The 27,364-nt window shown below is 40.3% G+C and overlaps 1 protein-coding gene and 1 long non-coding RNA gene across 5 annotated transcripts in view; one reads left to right on the plus strand and one right to left on the minus strand.

Moving 5' to 3' along the window:
* Positions 1-27,364, minus strand: part of Msh3 (mutS homolog 3) — a 151,191-nt gene that overhangs the window by 43,017 nt on the left and 80,810 nt on the right. For all 4 annotated transcript variants that reach the window (XM_031360461.1, XM_031360462.1, XM_031360463.1 and 1 more), the window contains 6 exons: positions 25,943-26,130; positions 25,161-25,329; positions 19,792-19,856; positions 17,655-17,771; positions 11,840-11,947; positions 5,041-5,152 (listed from right to left, as the gene is read on the minus strand). In XM_031360461.1, coding sequence (XP_031216321.1) covers positions 5,041-5,152; positions 11,840-11,947; positions 17,655-17,771; positions 19,792-19,856; positions 25,161-25,329; positions 25,943-26,130 — 759 coding nt within the window. The remainder of the gene's footprint in view (positions 1-5,040; positions 5,153-11,839; positions 11,948-17,654; positions 17,772-19,791; positions 19,857-25,160; positions 25,330-25,942; positions 26,131-27,364) is intronic.
* LOC116083710 overlaps positions 2,509-27,364 on the plus strand; it is a 35,938-nt gene continuing 11,082 nt past the window's right edge. Inside the window, exons 1-2 of the long non-coding RNA XR_004115884.1 lie at positions 2,509-2,532; positions 16,009-16,077. This is a non-coding gene — a long non-coding RNA (uncharacterized LOC116083710). The remainder of the gene's footprint in view (positions 2,533-16,008; positions 16,078-27,364) is intronic.

Consider the following 27,364-nt stretch of genomic DNA (forward strand, 5'->3'; position numbering starts at 1 on the left):
CCAAAGTCAACAGTAGAAAAGAATCCAAAATTGTCACAAGTTCATTTCTAAGACCTGGGTAAGAGCTAATTTTTCTGTAAACCATGGTTCTGTCCTTGACAGGCACAAATACTAAAATCCATCTTTAAAGAATGTACTATTTTTATAGTAGCTGAGGGCCAACAGGAAAAATGTCAGTTTTAAAGAGCTTTATTCCCTGAAAATGTCAATCAATGGCAAGCTACAGACAAAGACTTCCCCTGCACAAGTTCTCAGTCAAATCTCTGCACATTTAAGACTAGGTGAATGAGGAGCTGCGAGTGGGCAGTGAGGAGAAGCAGTGAGCCTCACCCCTGAGATGCCAGGGATGTGGTCTAAACCTGTCTGATGCCTGCATCCCACACATCTCCCATTCAGTAGGGCAGCAGAAGCAAGGCTGGTATCCAGCTTTTCACTTACAGATAAGAAAACCAAGGCCCACTGATGGGCAGCCTGTCTCAGGAGACAGTAAAATAAGGGTAGAACTGAACTTGAATTTTTATCTGCTATCACCACATAGGCCCTCTATGCCTACATAAGAAAATGTGATATGTGGGAGGAACTTTAAGATGGAAAGACATACTACCATGGACAGCTTGTTTCTGGCTAAAGTAATGATGAAGGCTCTGTGAAGTTTTGGGTTTTGAAGAATGAACAAGAGTTCAGTTGATGGTCATGGGTTAGAGACAGGAAGAGAAAGTAACACTCAGGGCAGACAGACCAGCACAGGTGATTTTAAGAAAATCAGCATCAGTTAGAGAGATGCTGTGTGGTTAAGGGGTTTGCAGTTCTTTCAGAGGACATCGGCCAGCACCCGCATCAGGTGGTGCACAACCACCTACAACTCTGCTCCAGGGGATCTGATGTCCCCTGGAGCATTCATACACATAGCTGCACTCACACAGAAACACGTGCACATGGAAGTTAATAAATACATCTTTTTCAAGTCAGTATCAAACAACTGCCTTCTCATTGTTCCAGAAAAAGGAGAGAACAACACAGGATACATATCCTAGGAAACAAGGTAAGTACTATTCATACTTCCCTGGAGCTAAGGGATGGCCAATGGTTAGACATCCCTACAACTCTGGCAGAGAATCTGAGTTTAGTTCCCAGCACCCATGTCAGGCACCCACAACCATTCCAGCTCCAGCATTTACACCCATGTGCATATACTCATACATAGACACATGTCCACACATATAATTAAAAATTCATCTCTAAATGTCCTTCACGTTCATTCTTTGGCTCATTTATCTAACTACTATGCTATATAAAACACACACAAATACACACACACACACACACACACACACACACAAACACACACTGACAGTGATACTATTTGTATAATCTTCCCAGGAAATGAAAGTAAGCTTAAAACTCAGATGTTTTAGGTTAGGAATTATCATTGTACTTGGTAATTAGGGATAAAGCCAATGACAACAGTTGATTCAACTGATGTTACATTTACTTTGTATGTAGCCAAAGCAAGCATTACTGGGCATCTAAAATGACTTGTACTGACTGGGAGGGAAGAGAAAGTCTGGAAGTAGGTCCTCATCCTTACCAGCTTCAAACATTCTTATATACAAAGGAGTATGTGTCTACCACACACCATAGACAGTACAGAGGGCTAAAGAGCCTCAGGTTACTTCTTGACCTGGACCCTAGTACTTGCCTCTAAGAGATCCACAATTCAGGGGCTTCCTGGAGACTCTCTTTGCACACTAAATTCATTTTCTCTCCCACCCAACCGTACTTCCTAAAGCAACACAGTTGAGTTTATATCACTTATCTCAAAACCAAAATACAACAACTTGTGTTACTTTCAAAAGCCCACCCACCAGATAGACATTTGGGTCAATAAACAAATAGCCACAGGACAGTCCATAATATGACTGCCCCAAGCAGTATGTCCTGATTTTTTACAGGGCCATTAGGATATAAGGTACCAACTCCTAAACCCTTAAGGGACAGCCAACATCTGCCAGGCCAGAGCCACTCTCTCTCTGTTTTGCTCCAGTGTGAGGCTAACCTGACATCATCATTTCCTATGTTTCCAGGCAGTAAGCATGGGCGAAAAGCACCACTCACCCTAGACTATGCCCATGTTTCAAGAAGTTGTCTAAGACTCAACTTAGACAGCCTTGACATGGCTTCCCATTCTGAGAATTAGTTTATCACGGGTGTGAAGAGGTGTTACACTGTACTATCTCATTTTTCTTCTATTCCTTCAGTGTAATATTCTGTAAACTAAAAAATTCCCAATCCTGAAAAACTAACATTTTCTGGAAGAAAAAGAAGAAAAATGTCAAGTGTGAGATTTGGAGCCTGCAGAAGGCATCTCAGGTAATCCTCAGTAACACATGTGAGTAGGAGCCTGCTGTGTGTCAGTGGCATGCTGGGAGACTGGTTAGACACCTACACAGTGTAGACACGTACACTCCCTGTCCTTGTCAAACCGAAACCTTTTGGGAAGCACACCAAAAAGAATAACTGTGGCTTACTAGGGTGAGTACAAAGCTGGGGAGACACACAGGGCAGTAGTGTGGGGTGTGGGATCCACCATCAGAGCACTGGTGAGGGAAGGCTTCAAGCCGGGAGGCATTTAAAAGGGAGAAACAGCAGAGCTTGAAATGGTAGAGCGGGCTGTGAGCTTGCGAGAGGCAGGGGGTGAGATGGGGAAGGAGGACATTCTCTGCAGAGGGAATACCATCTGCCAAGCTCAAAGGCAGTTCCGTGAGGACTGTAAGAGTCCCAAACAGCTGGAAAGCACAGATGAGGGCAAGTAAGTTAGCAGAAGCTATAAGGAGAAGTGAATGAAAGATTGCACTGGAAGAGGCCGGTGGAGGACAACGCGGGAACAGAAAACATTCCTAAAATTGGGAGCTAGAAAGTAAGAAAGAGTTACTTTGCTCATGAGAGCATAATGATTTCATTAACACAGAGCCCAGGAAAGCTAACATAATTTAGATGTAAGAAAGATGAATTCTCAAACGATGTAATTATCAGAAGTAACAATGCTACCTAACTTTGAGGGCTTTCCTGTCAGGGTATAGTTTATAAATTAATAGGTAGAATACATTTTAGATAAAATTTTATACAGTAAGCTCTTTCTCTACACTATCCTTGTATATATAAATTTATACCCTGAGAAACAGAATGCACTTCACCATAGCAACCGTCTATACCAACTCCTACTCAAGTTAGGAAAAGCATATGTAAAAGAAACGGATATTCTGGGACATTCTAAGCTGTCTAACTAGGAAAATACTACATTTATTCTGTACATATCTAAACATATAAGTTAATGATTCTTTAAAATGCCCTTGTGATTAGAAGGCTGCCTTAATTCTTCAAATCTGACTTATTAAAAATATACTAGATTATTTTTTAAGAGGAAAATGAAAACATAAAGAAAAGAGAAGTAAAATAGCCATGCCAAGGATCCTTGGATCAAGTGGACGGGCATGGGCAGAAACAGAACATATTTCATGGGTGTTTATGGTTAAGTACAAGCCAAGCTATTAAATATTAGATATTACTCTCTCTAGAGAAGCTACACTCTATTGCTGTGGAAACTAAAAACACAGATCTTATTTTCATATAGGCTTCTCCTTAAAGACAATTAAATTAAGATTAGTATTTGTTAACTTATATGACAATTGATAGCATACACATCTAGTGAAAGTGAACAAATTTACAGATGTTGTGTCTCTGGTTGCTATTGTCTGAATGTCTGTGCTTCTTCTCCCCAGTTCTCAGGGAATTCTAAATCCTACAGTGACAGTGTCAAGGATTTTTAGGATGTGATTAACATACAGGGACTGAGAGGGACCTCCTCTTCTCCCACCAAGTGAGGACACAACAAAAGACACCACACAAAAAAAACAGCTCCCACAGGGACGAACACCCTGTCTTGAATTCTGACTCCAGAGTCATGAAAGATAATTTGTGTTGTTTGCAGCCACTCCGTCTGCAGCATTTCAATGGAACAATTTGAACAGGCCCAACACAGAGATTAGAAACTACTAACAAACCCTGTATGACATGATAGGGAACATGACAGTAGACAGAACTCAAAGCTTTTCATCTTATTCCACACACATACGGCTGGTCAAACCGACCATATCAGAGGTCCTTGCTCGAGGCTCAACATAGAATATTGCTACTGTCCCAGCACCCTGCAAACTTCTCTCTGGCTGCTCTCCTACATCTCAGTTCTCCCACTGACTTAATTAAAAACCTAATACTTTGTTATCTAACCACTCTGTCTGATACTTCTGTCATGCATGGACTGCTCTCTAATGCTCTATATCTAACCACTCTGTGACACTTCTGTCACGCAAGGGCCGCTATCTTGCTGCACTTTCCCTTTCAGGGTCCACAAGTTTTTGTTTCTTTAGGACCCTCCCACAGCTGCCCTTACTGCAGGCATCTACAAACCTCAATTACCATCCTTGACATTATCCTCCACTGACATTTTAGACAATTTCAGTAACCCTGTGGACGACTCTAACTTTTCTTACCTACTCTCTTGTTTCCCGCTCTCCTTCCCAGCTCTCCCCATAGCTCAGAAATCTTGCTTTATTACGGGGAACTAATGTAGGAACATTGGTGTCCTGTAGAAGAACTCCAGCCTAGATCAGTTCATCACTAATGTGCTTTCAGAACATTTGAAAATAGTGCAGCACAAGACAGAACATGCTAATGCCATATGCTAATGGAAATTTGAAAAGGTATGGTATAATTCCAATATCATTAACATATTTGTGAATATAAAGTGTTTGTATTGGGTTACATACAAGAAGTACGATAATTGCCTTTAATTCCTAAATCTTTGCATCCACAGAGATTTTCCATTGGGAATTATACCAACTACATAATTGGTGAATATAAAACTATGCCTGAGATTGGTCCACATAAAGCTAAAGATAAACCAGATATGAAAATATTTGATACAAGGTTGCAATCAATGTCTTTGCCACACACTGGCTTTGGGTGTCATGTGGTACTTACTGATAAACTCGTACTGTTGGGCACAAACTGATCTTGTTCGCCCAGCAACACATCAATCATAGGGTGCCTTCCATTTTTTATGATGATTTTCTTTTCTTCTTGTACAGTTGGCCTGAAAACATAAGTTTCATCAACTTGTAGACATGAAAGGACCTTTTTTAAAAGAACCACTGACTGAGTTGACATGGTGACACACCTTAAATCTCAGCACAGGGGAGGCAGAGGCAGGAAGACATCTGTGAGCTTGAGGCCACCCTGGATATACTGACATAGCACGAAAACCTTCAGTACCCAATAGGGAAGACGGACAACAAAGCCTTAGACCTCAAGAGCACATGTTCTGAATAAAGACTGAGACTAAGGGTTAAACTCATCATCAACTAGTCAGAAACCAGCAACTTGGACCAGCAGCACACTAAAGGACAAGGCTCAGCAAGCCTTATAAAGTCTATCTCCATGCAGTTCCGGTTTGCATTTATCTGTCGTCATCCAAGATCAAGTCAGTACATGTATCACTAAACACAGTTCAGGTCACTGGCACATCACTTCATAGTTACATAAAGCCATTTCCAGAGTAAATTATCATCTTAACATAAACAGCACGGGGTTTGTGTTAAGAGACTAAGAAAATCCAATGTTCTCACAAACAGTCCTTTCGATACAAAACATAAATTGCTGCCATGTTACTCTCTGGTTTTAAGTCTTTATATTTTATCAAGTTTTTGGTTTTTTGGTTTTTTTAGATTTATTTATGTGTATGATAATGTGCCATGTAAAGGAGGGCCTGGGAGTTGTAGATGGTTGTGAGCAGCCATGTGGGTGCTGGGAATTGAACCCAGGTCCTCTGTAAGAGGGCCCAGTGCTCCCGACCACTGAGCAATCTCGCCAGCACATCTTATCTTTTTCTAAATACAGCTTTATTCTATTTTTCAAAGCCACATTGGTCAGACAGGTGACAGTTAAATCAGTTTGCTGTCTTCCCTCCTAGCCTTCGTCTGTACAATCATGCTCATATGCGTATGGCACTGGTTGTATTCTATTTGAAATATTTCAGTACACTGCCTCATAACCACTTTAACTCAATAACTTATTTAAATAATATTTACACATAAAACTACATTTCACCATCTACTACCTGAGTCTAATGAAACCTTGTTTTCAATTTTTTAAAATCTATTTTAATGATAACTTTATAGAAATGAGACTAATAAAGTAATTTTTAAAAAGCAACCTCAGAACAAATAATAACTATTATTTGTTTAATAATATTTACTATTATTATTTGTATAATAATAACTGTTATTATACAAAGTATTATTATTATACAATGAGATCATGGCCTTACTCATGCTAGACAAGTTTTCTACCACTGATCTATAGTTTAATAGGCATGGCAAACCAAATTATATTCATTTTTTTCTTGGTCTTCAAGGTATACATACATACCCAGAATGGCTAATGTGCTGAATGTAACATACAAATCTATGAATATTAAATTATAAATTTTAATTTATTTCTAGGAGGTTGTAGCCTATAGTTATGGTTCTCCTTATACGTGCATCAACAAAAATGGAGTAGCTGGATAATTCTTGAAAGTGCTCAAAGCCCATAATTTTCTTAAGGAGACACAGCTAGCTTCATTCATAACACAAATCACTTTCATTTTTAGACTCATAAATAGCAATTAAAATAATCGATCAGATGAATCCTTCCACTAACTGTCATCTGTTCCCTTTCAATTTTCTGCCTGCCCACCTACAAACTAGAGTAAGTAAATTTTGTTAAACAAATACAGAAGCACAGAAAACCATATCTCTTAGCAAAATGGGATAATCCAGGTTTTCTCATCAGCAAATATTAAATGAATGGTTCCCTAAGTGTGAAAATCAGGCCAGAAAAGCACATTTCATTTTATCCAATTATTTACAATCAATTCTTGACACATGAGTGACTATAACACAACATTAGCAACTGTACACATCAACACTGTAGCCTGTGCCATTATGCCGAACTGTTTCTCCCAGAGCCAAGGGCTGCCTCTGTCTTCCTCTTCACATTATCTGAAGCTAGTGGGCAGCTGTGAACTGCCCTCTGGTGACTATGGCCCCCTGGCTACTGTGGGTAGACAGGGTAGGCTCTCAACATTCCCAGTGAAATCAGAAGCTGATTTCAGGCCTTCTAGAAAGATGTTTTAGCAGTTTGGGAAAGACTATTAACAACCGGAAAATAGAGTGATGGTGTCCCTCGCTAGGACATTTACCCTGCACTGGAGTAGACTTGTAAAGGAAGCTGAAACAGTAAGTCCTTCAGACACCTTGGATCACTAACGATCCTCAAGTCTTTCTCAGACTTGTGAGACTGGGCAGTGGGCCTCTTGTGTTAAAAAATAAGGCAACATTTATTTTTTTTAACCAACAAAAAAAGGAGTAAAATTTTTCTTTGTCCTCTGGAAGACATTTGAAAACTTGGAATTAGCACTTATGAATGTTTACAGTATGGCATTCTGAAGACATCTCATCAGACTCTCAGTATTCTTTTGAGGCAGTTCCCCAAGGTATAAGTAAACTGGTCTATGATGGTAGACATTTGGACTATGTTATAACAGTGCTATACTAAACACTCAGTCTTGTATGTCTGTCTGTCTCTCTCTCTCTCTCTCTCTCTTTCTCGTGTGTGTGTGTGTGTGTGTGTGTGTGTGTTTAAGAGTTTTCACTAAGCTAGATTCAATTCCTGACATAGAATTTGCAAGTCACCGGGTATGTACACTCTTCATCATAGAAGTTGCTATTAATATGCCTTCCTACCAGCACAATATGAAGCACACTGATTTTTCTCAGACCCTCAATGAATTAAATTACTCATGTTTTCTAGTTTTTAACAATGCAGTGGTGAACTGGGCTATCTTGTTGTTTTTACTGTGTGCTATCAATACTCTAAAATGACTATTTTTCAAACAGTAACTCCAGTGTCTTAAGTATGCTGGGGTCATCCATGAAGGGAGGGCACCTTGGTTACTTTATTGACAACATCTAGAGTCACCTAGGAAGAAGAATCTCAATTGAAGATTTGTCTCCATCAGACTAGCTTGTGGTCGTTGCTGTGAGATTGTTTTCATTGATGACTGAGGAGGGAGGGCACAGCCCATGTGGGCAGCATCATCCCTAGGCAGGGATCCCGAGCTGTGTAAGAATGCTTAGCTGGACATGAGCCAGAGAGCACAGGTAAGCAGCGTTCCCTCATGGCTTCTGCTTCAGTTCCTGCCTTGACTTCCCTCAGAGATGCACTGCAACTTGAAAGTGTAAGCCAAATAACCCTTTCCTCCCCAAGCTGCTTTTAATCAGAGTGCTTTATCACAGCAACAGAAAACAATCAGAATAAAGGCACACATGAAACGACAGGAAAAAAATTACTTTAGGGGGTTAAGAGTATATATAATAGTAAAGACAGGATTATTTTGAGGGCAGCTTATGGGTTTATTATAAGAGAAAGAGGAGAAAGAACACATAAGAGATATAAATTTTAAAATCAAATCCTAGGTGCTCTACAAGTGAAGCAAGGGTGTCACCTTTGTGGCAGTGGCCTTTGTGACAGTGGACTTTGTGGCAGTGGCCTTTGTGGCATGCCTCCTCTGAGATCTCTGTTGCAGAGTCACAGTGTGGTCTAATCAGCAATGACTTAGGTTACTAGCAACATTATATAATGACAGCGCTTCTCAGGAGAGGAGGAGCACAGGAAATCCATAGCCCTGAGATGCTATCCCAGGACAGAGTAGCTACCCAGGGAAGACAGGCAGCACATGCTGATGTGTCATATGGCAGTGAGGGCAAGGATGGAGGAAACTTACATGTTTCCTGGAAAGAATGAAACATTTGAATATGAACAGATGCAGCTACTATAATTTATATATTTTTAATTGCAGCTTTCTCTTTTAACTGTTACAGAGAAACAGAACATAAACGATGTTAGTGAAACAAGCAAACATAATATAAATTAGACAGAAAAGCCTAAGATAAAGGTGACGTGCAGGTAACCTAAAGGTTACAAGACAGTTACTAGGATCATCTTAACAGCATTCAGAAGAAAAGACTGCAATTGTGAAGGCAAGTAATACGTTGGAACTAAGGATCACAGCTCACATGCACTAAGATCGTAAAAAGCTAAAAATTTAAGAAAAATGTGCTCGCCTCTCATATAATTTAAAATGTACTTTAAATGCAAGCTTCCCATTTCATGGCTATTTACAGCCACTTTAATTTTCTTTTCTGAAGTGGCTGATGTAATACACTGTAGAAAGTATATAAGATTATTTAGGTAGCTTCCCCAAACCCCACTGGATTTTTCTTAATATAAATAAAATACACAATATATAACTTGGAAAAATATTTAGCACTTGAAATGTTCTCTGAAATGCTTACGGATGACTTGATAAGCTAGAACATGCTTTGGACAAGGACAAACAGAAATGTTGGTGGAAGTACACAGACAGCTGTTCAGAGGGACCTGGACACCACCACGCCAGCAGCAGGCAGGACCTGACAGAACGGAGGCTTGAGGGAGCAGCACCAGGAGTGCTGAGAGGCATCTGAAGGCACAAGGGAAGCTGACCTGGGACAGCTGTGGCCTGGGGAAAGAGCTGTGAAGGACTGCCCCAGGTATAAGAAGAGCCGGGAGGAGCTGCAGCCACCCCCCATCACCTTACTTCTGATCTGGAACAGGTGGCACTAGACTGACAATGTCCCCAGTGCTTACTAAATGCCCTCGCTCCAGAAAGGGATAAATAACTTCTACAGGCGGTGGCTGTGATCACCACATCCTCAACAGGTCTGATAAAACAAACAAACGACGAGAAGAAATCACAAGCAACACTAACAGATCCACAAGAGCTTCAGGTCTCTGAACGGACAAAGGCTTTAAGTTAACCATGTCTACTTATGTACACAGAAGGGACGAAAGGCTAACAAGTACCAGGAGGAAAAACAATTTGTCCATTTTACACACTGGCAAAACTTTTAATTTGCTGAACGGATCCAAGCGCATAACCATCTAGATGGTGGTTTCCATGCTGGCACTTCCAGCAAATACCTGGAGGTGCTGCGAGGAGGGATGAGAGGAAGAGGACGGCACACAGCCTCAAATAGGGAGAGCAGATATAAATCACACTACATGCCTCTGTTTAATTCAGAAACAGAGTCTGTCAGGGAGCTCACTTCACAAATCTAGAATAAAAGAACTCCTACTGACACCACAAAGTATAAGAGGGAAGTCACATCAACTGACTGCAGAGTCTAAGTTTTTCACAAAAATCCATGATAAATAACACAAACATTTCCCTTGTTTATACTACAAGGAAGATTCAGCTGCAAGGTATCTATAGGTAACTGATTAGGCAACACTTGTACGTTTGAAATCCCTTTGGTATGATAAAGAACTAGGAAGTAGGGCTGGAGAAATGGCTCAGAGGCTAAGAGCACCAACTGCTCTTCTGAAGGTCGTGAGTTCAAATCCCAGCAACCACATGATGGGTCACAACCATCCATAATGAGATCTAATGCTCTCTTCTGGGGTGTCTGAAGACAGCAACATTGTACTTATATATAATAAATAAACTAATTTAAAAAAAAAGAACTAGGAAGTAATTGCAATGCCAAGAATCTATTTTAAACATGACTGATATGACCAACAATATAGGTATATTCATCACAAATGGGCAATAAAATAATACACTACATATAGAGAATGTTGCATGTATACCAAGTCCTCCAACTCTCTCTTACAAAGAAGAAATACTGTACAATAACAACCTTGCTTTAATACCCTCTACATACTGGACATTACAGGACACTTGAATATTACTTTTTAAAAATCAACACACTACAAGAAGAAATCAATATATGCCAGGCGGTGGTGGCACACGCCCTTGATTCCAGCACTTCGGAGGCAGAGGCAGGCGGATTTCTGAGTTTGAGGCCAGCCTGGTCTACAGAGTGAGTTCCAGGACAGCCAGGGCTACACAGAGAAAACCCTGTCTTGAAAAACAAAAAAAACCAAAAAAAAAAAAAAACAAAAAAGAAGAAGAAGAAGAAGAAGAAGAAATCAATATGAAAGAAGTAAGACTGTCAGGTTGTCTGTTAGGAGCTCCGCCTCAGGCTCAGCCAGGCAGCACCTCACAGGCTTTCCTTTTAGTCCCCACAGAAGCTAAACAGTCTCTTTAACTTTTCTGAAATGTACAGCTTCAATTAAAAATGCTTTGAAAGAGAACTTATTGAAAAGTCAGAATTATTACTTAGTTAGATCTATGGAACTCTAGTATCCTTTATGAAGAGGAGAATAAGGAATGTTGGGATGCTTAGAGGCCATTAAAGAAGAGTGGTATGAACCTAGCTCTCAACAAGAGGCTCAGGAAAGCTCATAGAACCCCTCCCCCCCCCACAGAACCCCTACCTTCCCAGTCCCTAGTTCATGTGCAAGCTTTTATAACTGTAGTTTTTAAAACTAAAGTGAAACATGTTATTAAGTTTCCAAGACAAAGCTAACAGCAAAAGGAGTCCTCGAGCTTCATTTAAAAACTTTACATAAACCTCAAAGTTCAACTGGAGCAGTCACTTCCAGAGTTACATCAGTCATAAAACAAGGAAGAAAGGAGTTTTTCAAATTAAGTCACACATGTGATATGCAGCTTTACCAAGAGCATAACACACCTGAACTACTGCAACATTTTATAATAGCAACAGTAAAATTAATTGGATACTCCCACTTTATCTGAAACCATGATAAATGAGAGAAATGAAAAATGTATTACCTGCAGTAATTTCCTTGCTTAGCAACCTTGGCCAGGGAGAAAATGCAGTCAACAGTTGCTAGGTGATCCACGGCCTTACACAAAGTGTGGTAATGTTCAGCAAAATTCCTACAGAAAAGACAACAAGATGAGCAGGCTGATTTCTTGACCGTGAAAGCCGTGCAACAAACACCCTGCCTACTTACAACATAAACACAAGCGAAAAAAGCAGGTATCTCTCACAGGCAAAGGGGAAGGACAGTGTACTGAACTATCTTTTATGAGAAGATAACTGGTTATTCAGTCTTCACTTTGTTTGGGACAGTTACATAAACATAAGACAGCTTCTACATGATGATAAAATATATATATATAATATACATACATACACATACATGTAAAATGTCACAGATGAGCACATTTCATCTGGCTGTGACATTTTACTTCAAGATAGAAATTTCAGCGTAGAAATCAGTTCACTCTGCTTCCTTCCACAGCTTCAAGAACTACTCAAGTGTGTCGGCTTCCCCAGGCACTCCTCCTTATAGCAACACCCAACCTTGGAGTAACTATATTGGTACCTCTCACACAGAACAGGCAGAATCCTGTCTGTCTGTCTGACTGACTGGTTTAACTTTATAGACCTAATATCTAGTCCACACTACCAGCTCCGAACAGGCACTGCAATAAAGAGTTATTAAGGACAAGAAAGAAATATGAACGTCTCCAGCTAGCTTAATACCTGCTGATGGAAAATATCAAGACTCTCATTAAAAGATTTGTTCAAAAAATAAATAGAAATGTCTATAGAGCGAGGTTTTTTAAATCTGTTTTTACCTGTATTATTCCATTATCTCATATCATTGTATTTTATCCCAATATATATAACACTGTATAAACTATGGACATCTAAATATAATGATAAATTGTGGATGTTGAAAATGAATGCAATTGACCAGACACTATAATCCCAGTACTCAGGAGATGACCTAAGAGAACATGAGTTCAAGGTCACACTCAGCTCATAGGCATCCAAGGCCCTAATTCAGTAGACATGGTACAAAAGAGTCCAAGACAATTCTAAGTGCTCAGAATGAAATATCCTTTAAGTAAAGAGAGAACTGAGCTTAAACTTTAGAGTGAGTTCTCATCTGAGAGTAGCTGAGGCTCTGCTAAATCAACAACATTCAAACACAGGCAGAGATGACTCAGATTCTTTGAAGCAAGAGAATGAAGAAAGGGAATGACACTAAACTAAGTCTCTAGACAGTCCAAGAGGAAGGCTGAAGGAAACACTCCTCACTGCCCAGACGCAGGAGGGACTTGTGATCAGCCACACAGCCCTCACAGCGGACTATCATTACTGAAATGCCACAGGGTTCAGATGAGCCAAGCAGAGACCCAGGTCATATAACTACAAACAGCAGAGCCTATGTTCAACCCACATTCTGTTTGCTATGCTTTCTTTTGTTAACAGTACTTAGGTAGACCCCACGTCCTGACTATCACACACTAAGCAAACAATCACTCACAGACCTCCACCTCCAATTCTAAACTATGTCCGCATCTCACAATGTGATTCTGCAAGGTTCATTTAGCACTGTTGCTTGTTTCTGTACCTAGTTAGAAAAACATAGAAGCAAATTGCTTGCCTTATTCATAAAAACATGATGTAATTCAGATATCCCTTACACAAACTGGGGAGGGAAGTATCATACTGAATACCTTTCTTAAAAAAAAATCACTATAATAATTTAATAAGCTGAGAAATGGTGTAAAACTTTTAAGTAGCAAATAGATTGAAATTCAGCATAGTGGATCTCAGAAGTGTCTTAAAAGTTTTATACCATTTCTCAGCTTATTAAATTACTATAGTGATCAGTTCTTCCTGATTTTATCTTAATTTTTTAAAAAAGCCCTTCATTTTCTGATTTGTTTTATTATCAAAAGTATTCTATTAATGACATTTTCATGCACCTTTATATTTATTATTATTTGTAAACTAGAAATTGTATTCACAGTATACTCTACACATGTATTTATGCACATCTTTATCCGAGTTCAGAATATATAAATTAACCTATTTCTCTTGAATTAAAGTTCATTAAAATAGGTGTTAGGATTTTTACTAATAGCCTAAGAGTTTATGCAAATCCCAAATACACAGCACTTATGCCCCTATATCAGCTGGACCCTCCTCAGATGTTACCTGAAAAATGCCTTATACTTTTAAACATACTGGACATTATGAGGCCCCTACTCTACAGACAGCTACACAGTGACCACACTGGACATTATAAGGCCCCTACTCTATAGATGGCTGCTCAGTGACCACACTGGACATTTATTGTGAGGCCCCTACTCTACAGACAGCTGCACAGTGACCACACTGGACATTGTGAGGCCTCTACTCTACAGATGGCTGCTCAGTGACTACACTGGACATTGTGAGGCCTCTACTCTACAGACAGCAGCAGTGACTACACTGGACATTCATTGTGAGATTCCTACTCTACAGACGGCTGCTCAGTGACTACACAGGACATTCATTATAAGATCCCTACTCTATAGACGGCTGCACAGTGACCACACTGGACACTGTGAGTTCCCTACTCTACAGACGGCTGCTCAGTTACCATACTGGACATTGTGAGGCCTCTACTCTACAAATGGCTGCTCAGTGACCACACTGGACATTTATTGTGAGATTCCTACTCTACAGACAGCTGCGCAGTGACCATCCCTTATCATTCCTAGTCTGACCTCAACTCTATATCTACTTGACTTCTCACTCACACTTTAGTCTGTGGCCTGTGCTGTCTTTAACTAAATTAATGACCCACCTGGTAATCTAATCCTGTCTGCCCTCTCTTGCCAGAACAGTTTATCTATTTAATGTTTTAGTCCCTGCTTCTCCACATATCTTTGCACAAAGTGTCACTTTATACTTCCTTTCACTCTCTTCTCCTATGAAGACTTCTACGACCCTACCCAACAGCCAATGCAGCCAACTACCTGCTTCTGATAATCTTCCAATGGTAGAAAGGATATGAGTGAGACTGTTTACAGTGGGTACCAATTCAATTAATAATAAGAAGAAGAAGGAAGAATAAGATTATTTAGATCTAGGCAACTATGTTCTTTCTTGTGTCAATGACATAAAAGATCAATAAATAGAACCATTATTAAACTGTAAATATCACAACTGTCACACATACCCTGTTTAGTCTCCATATATATTACTGTATGCCTCAGCAAATTTCAAAGAGATCCCTCATACTTACAAGAACAACGTACAAAACCTAGCAGTTCAGGTAACAAGTGGAACCAGGCATGGTAGCTGGCTTTTTCCTGTGACCCAACTACTTGGGAGGTAAGACAGGAGTATCATAAATTTTAAGATCAGCTTTAGTAACATGAAAAGACTGAGGCCAGCTTGGGCCACATGAAGGTCTATCTCAAAAAGAAAAGGAGAAACAACAAAACAAATGAACAAAGAGCATGTGGAAAGACTGACTACAGAGAAATATGCAACCTCAGCATTCTGTCACCACACATCTTCAGGCTCATGTCTGAGCACGGTGACTTTGATCCTGGGCCCATGGGAAGCAAATGAGGACACATGGGTTCTAAAACTGTTATGTTGACCAGACATTTACTATCAAATGATGTTCAACAATTCTAATGGTTAATAAGAATGGAAACTATTTTATCTTATTTGAAAATGCATTTCTCATATATTCTAATCAACTACTATATGAGAGATAATATAATTAAGAATTTAGAAGTGAGAAAAATTCACAGTCCATATTCTAAAATGCAAGAAACACATTTTGAGAAAAGATTTCATTCCCAACAGTAATCATGGCCTTGATTTTATGACTAATGCACAATAGAACCTCAGTAAGAAATAAATATGCTGGGGTGGCTGGTATTGAATCCTCTGATGTCAGGTTCATTGAGGTTAACCATCTCTTTATGACATGGTATTCACACCATCTGCCACCTCAGTAAGGAGTGTGTAAAACAATCAGTGTTATGGTGAGTGGAACTTTAACAACAATGCTCTAGATAAATCTCAGCCAATTTTTACTCTTGATCTCAGCCAAAAGGCCGAGAAGAGATTCAATTTTTAAATCTGAAACTTCCATATGCTCCTTATTTCATCTTTTATTTCTTCTTTATTTTAGAACAGTGTCTCATTATGTGAGTTTAGTTAGCTTCCTAACTACTGGGATCAGATGCTTGATGCCTGATGCGTAAGTTTTCTTTTTATTTTCTTTCATGCTCTAAATGACTGAACTGTCTCTCTTGCCCATGTATAAAGTAAGAAATAAATGTAGAAGCACACGTATCGTAAAAACCTCTGAAATCACCTGTTTGCACGATGAAGGGATTAAAACCAAACCCTCCATCCAGAACTAGCTACTGTTCTGAGTCTGCAGTCAAAAACATGACCTGAACGAGTTCTCAGATCCTTCAGAACATAGCCCTCAGAGGCTGAAGTATGCCAGGCAGCAGTGGCTCACGCCTTTAATCCCAACACTCGGGCGGCAGAGACAGGCAGATTTCTGAGTTTGAGGCCAGCCTGGTCTACAGAATGAGTTCCAGGATAGCCAGGACTATACCGAGAAACCTCGGGGGGGGGGGGGGGGGAGATTGAAATGTGTAAGTTTACTTTAATTTTTAAGCTCTCAGTAACTCTACTAAGGGAAAGAGGAAAACCTAAAAGATTCAAGAGCCCCCTAAAATGGGAGATTGAAAGTTAGCTGAGGAAAAAATAAATAGACAAACTTGCACCTCTGCTCGTAAGACTCTGAGTCATCTCAAAAGACTCAGGGGAAATAGGGGAAAGCTTGGTCTCTGTTCCTGTTCTTATAACTCAGAACTCTGAACCAGAGGAGACTGGCATCTCCTTGCTAGCTTCCAAACGCCCCAACCTTTTTGTCTTTTGTCACTTTAACAGACTCCCTGCTGCCCTCACTTAGACAGAGAGAGACTAACAGCTCACAGGCATGCCTGTGGCTCATCAACAGGCCAATGGCACATGCTTGAGTAGATGATGGTCCAGTCCAACCTGCGCAGCAACCGTCCCTCTTGCTGTGGAAGACTGACTTCTTACATGTGCATCTTGCAAATTGTAAATTGTGAAGTGACTACATATGAAGTCCCATGGTTTCAGGGAAGTCAATGGTGCACACTTCCTCCCAACTTCAGAGCACAGTTAGTGGGAATGAGCTAACCCGGAAGTGTTTACAAGGCAGGAAACAGCAAACTACAAACACTATTGCTTGCCCAAGAGCAGATACACAGCAGCATACCAGTACCTAACACTGAAAATCTACAGCTAAGTGTCAATCAAGCCAGAATGTGAGCCATTCCTTAAGACCAGGGCAAAAACTCTTCCAAAGAAATCCCGTATCATAAAAATGAAAAACATGGCAGATTATTCTAAATTAAAACAGAGTAAAGAAGCATGACTAAATGCCATGTGTAAGAGTTAATTAGATCTTTCCTTTAAAAATTGAGGAGGAGTATTGGGGAAACTCAAATATATTTATTTTTCAAAAATATTTATTTTTACTTTATATGTATAACTATTTGTTGCATGTATGTATGTGTACCACATGTATGCATCAAATAGTCTTAAAAATGTAATAATGGGATTAAAATATGTTGGCAGGGGACTGAAAATCAAGTCCAGGAAGACATGCACTGCCCCATCTTCTAGTAAGTCACAGAAGCAATCTCTGCATTTTTAGGGGGAGGGTGTGTGAACATTTTCCAGTAGATTTCTCAGAGCACAGATTTAGCTTTTTGTTCACTGCAAACTCACTCTAGAAAGCCAAGCCATTCAGCATTGCAGTCAAGGACTAGCTGCTCCCGGAGCTGACTCAGACGTCTGTAGTTTTCCACAATGAAAGGAGGGTGAAAGCGGCTCACAGCTTTTGTACTATGAGAGGAAGGAGAGGAAAAAAGGAAATCAAGGTTATTAGAATCAATGCAGCCATGGTTTCAGGACATTAAAGCAGTTACTATTCACTGATGAACCTTGAACATAAACAGAGAACATTCTTTAATTATGGTCCTAGTTTTGACTCTTAAACAATATGAGTATGTTCAGGAAGCTTTAAAATGTTCTTAAAATTTTATCTGTATGACAAAATCAGAGTTGAAACTTTCTTCATGGCCAAAGCCTTTTTTCTCCATTATACTAAATAAAAAAACAGCGGAAGCAAATACAGCAAAAGATGCGTAACAAGGAAGGGCGACACACTGGTGAAGGCCATGTACCTCTTGAGATTTTATACTTTCTACTTGGTATAATTCAGTGCAAAGGAAATAATACATCACAAAGACAGTCTGCACTTGAATCTAGAATGTAAGGAAGACAGCTCTTCAGGCCCAGTGGCCCTGGCTGGGAAGAGTGCCCATAAGCTCTTCAGGCTTAAGCATAAGCCACTCTCTCCATCAAGAAGGGGTAGTCAGTATATGGGAGCAAGTATCCACAGTTAGAGATGTTAGGCCAAGGCCTTGACCAGCATTGATAGCTTGTCCAAACGGAACAGACTTGGTATAAACTATAGTGTAGCAAGGGCTATGAGGTGCCCCTCACAGGCACCCTGACATCAGTGTTTAGCAGAGTACCTAGATATGAGATTCAAGGGGTGGAAGCTGCTCCTGCGGACAGCCAACCAAGGGAAATATGCTCTAGAAGGGCTCTTCAAGGCTCTTTGATGCCCAATTCCTACATCACATCGCCATAGTCATCTTTAACTTAGCTGTTGGATCCTGCAAGTGTAACTGATGATACTCAAACCCATCCTGATACCAAGGCTCTGGTAGCCAAACAACAGAGTAAATGGTAACAAGCCCTCACCAACACTCCTTACAGTTCACCACACTGTTGGGACTGCAAGCTCAGAAGAGGCCGGCATCAACTTCTGCCTTACTCACTGTCCCTCAATTACATGATCTAGCGTTCTAAGTAAACCACAGTTGCTTAGCGAGTTACTGTTCTGCAGACTAATATGGGTATTAGTTGTGTCTCTTTATAAACTACATTTTCATTCATTGCCTGTCCTATAGGACAAAAGTCAATACAGGGAAGGATAAAAACATCCCCCAAGTCAACACTACTCACACTCACATCTACAGCTTCAGTGGCATAAGGGAAAAACAAGGTATTTGAGTTCAAGAAACCCATGTGTGTGCCTAAAGTAGCTGTTGCCATGGCAATGGATAATAGTTACACTATTTAATTAACATAACCTAATCACCACTATGTCACCATGTCAGAATTTCCCTTCATCCTTAACATAAGACTTCTGTCATTTTGCCACCAGCCAGAAGTCTCCCTAATTATCTTGGGCAAATATATTTTCATCCCCAGTCACACAGACAAAGGAAGAGGAGCAGCTACAGAGATTCCAGCCAGCACACTACTCAAAAGCACGCACTTCTCCTGAAGGAGTTCCCTCCAAGGTACTGATGCTAACCAAGGACAAAAGGCTCCCCAATACTGTTATCATTTATATCTATCAGTTCAAGATATGAGTTACAAAACCAAAGAACTACTATAACCGCGTGCCAAGGAAAACACTGAGAGTAAACAAACACAAAGCTTGATGAAGTAGAAAATGAAATTTCAGCTTCTTAAAAGAAATGTCAGGTGCAGCATTCATCAAAAAGCTTGAACAACCACAGTCATCTTACAGTTGAAGGTTCCTTAACCTCCCCCTGTTATGCACAGTACTGATGGAGCAAAGAGTAACTGACAAAGGGAGAAATTATTCAAATGTGTTCTTCAAACTATTTCTAAATGACAAGGAAATTCATCTCTGATTCAAAGTTCATCAGAAAATCAGAGGCGGAAAACTACTCTTGCTTCAAGAATGTAGCTGGTACTGGTCAATCAGCAAAGATACATACACTATAATTCATGCAAGAAGTAAAAGTGGCCTCAAACTTACCTTCCAACCTTCACCCAATCAGTTGGGATGCACGATACAGCTGAGTTCTTTATTTCAATCATAAACTAAAATAAATGCAAATGAACAGTGAGATATTTAAATGAGCATGCAACCACAGTATATCATAAAGCTTCTTCGAATCTGCTGTGACACTTTAGTAAATATTACTTAGTAAACATTAGTAGTAAATGTTCAAAATAAATCCAGTATTATTGCTGAGGGAGTTTCAGTATTTCCCAATAACTATCCAAGAATCTTAAGAATTCTGTTACTCAGTAGGATTAAGCTTAAAGTGTGTGTGTGTGTGTGTGTGTGTGTGTGTGTGTGTGTGTGTGTGTGTCTGTCTGTCTGTCTGCCTGCCACGTGGAGGCAGAGAACACTGGTTTGGTGTTCTGCCCTGTCATTTGGTGTCCTAATGCCCTGTGTCAGGGTGTCTCACTGAATCTGGAACTCTGTCTCAGCTGGACTGGGTGCCCAGCAATCCTTAGGATCCTGCTGTCTTCCCCAGTCACTCTACTTCAGGGCTGAAGTTACAGGTGTATATAAAGGCAGCCATACTTTTTCTTTTTGCGTGGATACTGAGGATCAGAACTGAGGTCTTCATGCATGTGCAGCAAGGGCTCTTATGCATTGAGTCATCTCCCAACTCTACATATATAAGACTATAAAATGTTCAATTATTCTGCTCTACTAGTTTGAGATACATGGTCCCCCAAGCTGAACAGAATAGGACTTTGGGAACAGTTTTCATGTTAGAAGCCTACAAGTATCATCAGAAAGGCAGCTTCTGGCTTCTGCAATCCAAAGACATTTCTTCCCTTATGAGAGCATGCATTTTCCTTTATAGGAATCTACCTTTTCTAAATCCCTTTTTTTAATTGATTAGATTTGTTCTTTGACAAATTCACACATATATTTGGTACGTTCTGTTTACTCCACATCCCTCTACCTTTCTCACCCCTGCCATCTCCCAATCCTCTTTACGGGTCCCCTTCCCATATTCATATCTTTTGTTTTGTGACCAATGGTTTTAACCAAGACCACCCGTTTGGCCTCATGTTTGGAACTGCCTGTTGGAGCATATGAACTTGCTGTTTGGTCTCTCCCCCAGAAGCCGTCAACTGCCAATTGTTCAGTAAGGAGGATTAGGGTCTTATGAGTCCCACTCCCATCCACGATGGACATCCAGAAGATGGCACTGCAATCCTTCTCATTTTTAGGTTCTCATATTCTTTTCATTCACTCTTCTGCAATATTCCCTGAGCCTTACAGGGACTACCTTCATATACCCAGTCGCACTTCCTCCATGAGAGATCTTCTCCAATAAGAACAAGAAGGAAGTCAACTTCTACCATACTTCATTTGTAGCATAAGTCAGAGATGTGTACTCTCTGTGTGCTCATATATTCATACCATCACACACACTCACACACACACACACACACACACGTGTGCATGCGTGTACACACACATTAATGGTTAATATTTATCAATTTCCATACCAAGCAAAGATTTTGAAACTATTAATATTTCATATATAAAAGTTGATTATTACAGCTTCAAGTCTGCCATACTCAATTCTACAGTTAAGAATTAAGAGTCTAGGGCTGGAGAGATGGCTCAGTGGTTAAGAGCACTGGCTGCTCTTCCAGAGGTCCTGAGTTAATGTCCAAGCACCCACATGGCAGCTCAGAATTGTTGTAACTCCAGTTCAGATCAGACAATGTCACACAGACATACATGCAGTCAAAGCACCAACACACATAAAATAAAAATAAAGTTATTAAAAAATAAAAGCTTTTAAAAAAGAAGTAACAGTCCAAAAATGACCATATAGTTATAAAAATTAAGTGAAAACAGCTAAAATTTAGATATTATTGCTGAAAAAATAAAATTACTAACTATACTAAATAATTCTTGGCATTAAAGGCACATTGGCATTTTGTGAAATAATTCTGAGAGTAGCTAAATCAAAGGCAGCTTTCAAGGCTACAGGAGGGAAGCATCCTAACCCACGGAAGTTGATAGTGAAGGGATGGTGAACCTTTTGAAAAGCCCATAAAAACAAAGTGTAGCATGAGAACCACTGTGCAGCGCTCAAACGCCCACTCCAGGGACTGCCACTGCCCCATCAAGTCGACTTGTTCACAGCGTGAAGAACGGGAGGCACAGTGAGTCAGGAGAGCAGCCGCGCTCACACTCCGGTCCTCAGGCCTTAGCCATGCTCTTCAGCACGACTGTGTGCTCTGCCGCAGGGTAGGAAATCTCCTCTGCAGTTACTCCCTTTTACAAACAGCCTAAGAATGAGCAGGCAGACCCTTTGTTTATGAGCTTTACTGCTAAAGAAAAACCACTGGAAAAGAATAATGTGTGTTCAGAAAGCTCTGCAAGTTCTCACAGCAATCCCTTCTCTGCTGCCTCCACCACACAGATGGTAACACAAGAATTCTGCCCTGAGTCATTCTAGTAAGCTTCCAGTTAGTCTCCTGGGACCTACTTCTGTCTTGGTTAAATGTCACATTGTTATTCAAAGTATGTTATAGCCAGCCTAGGTTAATACCATTGCCAGTTTTGCTGATAATCTTTCCACCATTTGTTTGTTTTGATTTTAGATAGATATAATCCAGGCTGGTCTCAAACTCTTTGAACAGCCAAGCATAACACTTGACTTTTGACTCTCCTGCCCCTACCTGCAATTGCTAGATTTCAATCATATCATTACTGCCAGGCCAGCTGTAGACCTTCTCAGCACCTGCATCCCTTTACTTCAGCATCACATGGAGCCCATTTCCCCTCTCCCTAACTTTCTTATTTCCCTTAATAACTTTAAATGTTTCTTATTTAGAAAACTTAAAAGAGAGACATATCTCTCTTGAGCAAGACTCAAAGAAACCACCAATCCGTCAAGCTCATGGGTGGAAGGAAAGCCTTTATTATATATATAGGAGAATGAACAGCCAGAGGCCTTTGGGGAGGTACAAAGCAGCCATGGCTACTTTTCTGGAGCAGAGAGGAGAGGGCACACTGGCCAGGGCCAGGGCAGAGAGAAGAGCAGGAGCAGAGAAAAATCCCCTGGATTATAAAGAAAAGCTGGTTGCTGAAGGGTTGGGGAGGGGATCCTGTGAACTGGGCCAGCCTGGAAGTTTAGGGTTTGGATGGGGTGGTATAGGTCAATAAGGGAAGTGGCTCTTCTTGGGAGACAGAAATGCATTTCACGGGTTCCTGTGGAATGATGAAAGAACTCTGATACCTGCCAGAAGTCCTATAACCCAGCTCAGCTCAGCCAAGGCTATCACTATAGACAAGTCACTGGCTGGCTTTTGGGGGGATGCTTGAGGTCTTTTTCCCTTTGTACCTAACAAATATAATATATTTAACTGGATAAGCTATATGCTGTGAATGAACAAATTTTTCATAAAGTTTATTCTTAGTCTTTGATGCCTTTTCCTTTAAGAATTATAATACTATCAGGCAGGGCGGTGGTGGCGCACACCTTTAATCCCAGCACTTGGGAGGCAAAGGCAGGCGGATTCCTGAGTTTGAGGCCAGCCTGGTCTACAGAGTGAGTTCCAGGACAGCCAGGGCTATATAGAGAAATCCTGTCTCGAAAAACCAAAAAAAAAAAAAAAAAAAAAAAAAAAAAAAAAAAAAAAAAAGAAAAGAAAAGAAAAAAGAATAATAATACTATCAATGCTACATCAAATCTAATTATCACCCATATCCATATTTGGTTAAGGTTAAGAGACAGATAGTTAACTGCTGTCATAAAAATTGACCACCACAGCAGGAAGATGTAAAGTTACATAACGTTCATCTTCCATGACTTTACTGCAGACCAGTACTTATGGAGGCAACATATAATAAGGCTTAGCATGCTAACGAATATGTAAAATCCAGGAAAAGAGGAAAAAGAATGTCACCAGAACACTAGCTTGGGAGTCTGGCACATTTATCTGTCCATTCTTAGTAACAAGACTCACATTCGGTATGGTCTATGTCAAACAAAAATTTAAAAAGGTATTACAAAGGCCATCTATGTATAAAGACAGAACAGGAGGGTATAAAATCACATTAAACGGGACTTTTCCTCCCTACCTCATGGATAACACTGAAAAAGATGGTGTGATGAAAAGGTATGCCATGTATTTCATGTATATGTTCCTCCCAATATTTGCACAACACAGCTCCATGGTCATGTGACATGCGAGTGCTCAAACTGGCATTTCCCACCACAATACCTGAGAGCCACTCTTTTGTTACATATTGCTAAGAAGTGTATTAAAACAATTGCAGCCACTTGAATTTCACCAATGAACCAGAACAGCGGCACTTAGGATACAAGCCATCTACCAAAGGCATAAGCACATGGTGGAAACAAGAGATACAATGAAATAGTCATGTCTGTATAAATACTCAAAAACATTTTGTTCTGTTGTGCAAAGCTCTGAGTGAAACAGGCTTTGTGAACTGTCGGCTGAGGTAACAGTCTCAAAATATTAGCCAGAAGTTGCACAGGCTAACTTAAGGCAACCGTTAAATCTGGAAAATGTACACAGCCTTGAGCATTTTGATAAGCACACTATTATTCATTCTAATTTCTCATTTCAAATAGCCATATAGTTGACAATCTTCACTAAAATATACAAAGCAATGAAAATATGAACACATAGATTTAAAATGTTGTGGTCCCCAAAGGAGACCAGAACAAGCTCTTTATCAATTTGAGGTTTTATTGTGCAGCACAGATCCAGCTGGCAGCACATACTCCTGGGACTCTAAGTCTAAAGAGGTGAATTCTGTGTTGGGTACTTTCCATTTGACATGTGTGGAAGCTGTTGACACACATGACAGGATATGAACTTTCTGTGTCACCATGGTATCAAGGTTTGCTCAGGGAGGGGAGCAGAAAGCCTTGCAGATGCAGAAGCAGAAGCAGACCATGGCAGATGAGTTATGGTCCCCGTGAAGTACTGCTTACTAGAGAACCAGACCTCCTAAGGTTTCTGCTCACCAGGAACAACCCTTGATCCTCCAGGAACATCCCTTAACCTTCCCCCAAAGGTCAACTACCTCAGCAAGGACACATACACAAGGGTCAACTTGGACAGCCTGTATCAGCTCAGATCCCCACCCCGCTGACTGTCATATAAAATCTGCTTGCCTTTCCAGCATTGTTATCTCTGCTCTGAGCAATTGACCTTGGCAGCTTGAACACCAATAAATCTTTCTTTCTGCCCATGGAGCAACTAGTTCAGTAGTTTCTCTGTACCATGGCTTATAACAACCTATCCACAAATCTTACTTAAATTATAAAATGGCTTTTCTACTCCAGGAAAACTGATATAACGTCAAAGTATGTTTGACATTACCTCTTGTCCTGATACAGTCACATATTGTAAAGAAGGAAGTTTTAATATTTTTCGCAATTCTTGTAAATGCATTTGGATGCTGTGAATGACTTCTTGAATTTCATTTTTCCTCTTTTTTATTAAAGGGAAGTCAGAGAGGTCTTTGAATAATTCAGTTTTATCACCAGCTCTAAAATATGAAAAATGCAGATACATATATTAAAGCATATTAATTAAACCAGTTATCAATTTCATAGCATGATGAAATACCAACAGACTGGAACTCAGGAAAATGTAGTTCTGAGTCTAGCTCTGCCATTGAATATTTATGGAAACATTCCTTAACTTCTGAGGCTTAACAAAATCATTTTTATTTTATTCACAATTCACATGGTGAAACCAAGAAATAAAACCGTCATTTCATTTGCCTAGTCAGAAAATAACAACAAATGTAAACTTAGCTCCATGTGAGACACACCATATACCCCCTTAAAAGAGCAACTGCAGCTCTTTTAAATAAAGGAACAATCACTCCTGGGTGACAGAAATATGAGGACAAGGGCCACTGGACACCTGCTTTTGAGTTAATAAACCAGTACTACCTCACTTTAGAAGAACTTTATCCTTTTATCATCTGATACCTGGGGAAGTACTTCATCTGTCCCAGATTGTCAACTATGTGAGTTTAAACAACTATAAATGTTTCCAATTACAAATATACTCAAGCAACAACCTCACACACCAAATGGCAAGCAGCACTGGCCGCTGGCCGCTGATAGGAGGAAGTGGGAGCCTGCACTTACTTGGCAGCCTGTTCATTCAGAACCTTTAAGTAATGTTCCACTGGACTGAGGAGCTCAGGCACCTCCAAGATGAGTGCTCGGAGTAAGTCTGACTGCACGTGGCAGTTAACAGCAGGCGTTAATGCTTGAAGCTCCGACTTCAGTTGACACAGGCTTTTGACGATCAAGAAGAACTCTTGGGTAGAGCACTAGAAACAAAAACATTTTTTATCTAAATAGCAACAGGAGCTAGATATGGTGGCTCAAACCTGTGATCCCAACAGTCAGGAGGCTGGCATGGGAGGGTCTCTAAATAGAGTCCAGGCCTATAAACTAGGGTGCAGTAAAGAACCACTGAAATGCCACTCTGATTTCATGAAATGTTCAAGTGTTTAAATGAGGGAAGGTTTTTATTATAGGTAAGATATAGGGAACATCCAGAAGCATCTAAAAGAGTCCAGAGTCGGGGCAAATGCAAATTCCTTTCTCTGCACTCCACTTTAACTGGCTCACTGAGGACAGGTGGCCAGACCTGACTTTGGGGCACAGATTGTTGTGTAGCTTAAGGAGAGAACCAAACCATGAAAGCCATTCTAATAAAGGGACAAGCAGGGGTTTTTAGAGTGGGTTTAATTGGGCAGAGGAGTGTTAAGGAAAAGGATGTATAACAGGTGGAAGGAAAGCAGTTTACAAGGGGAGGTTCTGGCTGTTAGGACAGCCAAAGGCTTCGGTCAAGCTGTTCTGCTTGGATAATGGGGCAGCAGGCTTCTGAGAAGTACAGAACATCCAGCTCCCATTTCCCCTGAGGGGCTGGATTGTCCATACTGGTGTCTCAAGTGACTCTATCTTTGAGCCAATTTAATAGTTGTGACACCCCTCACCCCTCACACACACCAAGTTTGATAACAGTAAAACAAACAAACTAAAACTACAGGGCAGTATTCGCCATTTGTTCAAATGTCAAAGATGTGCTTATTAATACACATGTCCCCCAAGATGTAAAACAGACACCTTTCTATGCTATCAGGAAAAGCACAACCTTTTTGAAAAGTAAATGGGTATGTCCTCAAATCTATTAATAAGGTACTTAGAGTATGGAGATATACCCTCAGGAAGCCAGGAAGCCAGGCTTCCAGGACAAACTTTTTTATTTTTGTTTGTTTGTTTGTTTATTATTATTATTATTATTATTGGATATTTTCTTTATTTACATTTCAAATGTTATCCTCTTTCCCAGTTTCCCTCCCTCCCGGAAACACTCTATCACATCCTCCCTCCCCCTGCTTCTTTGAGGGTATCCTTCTACCCACCCACCCACTCCCACCTCCCCACCCTCAATTCCCCTACACTGGGGCATCTATCAAGCTTTCATAGGACCAAGGACCTCTCCTCCCATCGATGCGTGACAAGGCCATCCTCTGTTACATATGCAGCTGGAGTCAT

The sequence above is a fragment of the Mastomys coucha genome, unplaced genomic scaffold (assembly GCF_008632895.1).
Source record: "Mastomys coucha isolate ucsf_1 unplaced genomic scaffold, UCSF_Mcou_1 pScaffold8, whole genome shotgun sequence".
NCBI classification, from domain to species: Eukaryota; Metazoa; Chordata; class Mammalia; order Rodentia; family Muridae; genus Mastomys; species Mastomys coucha.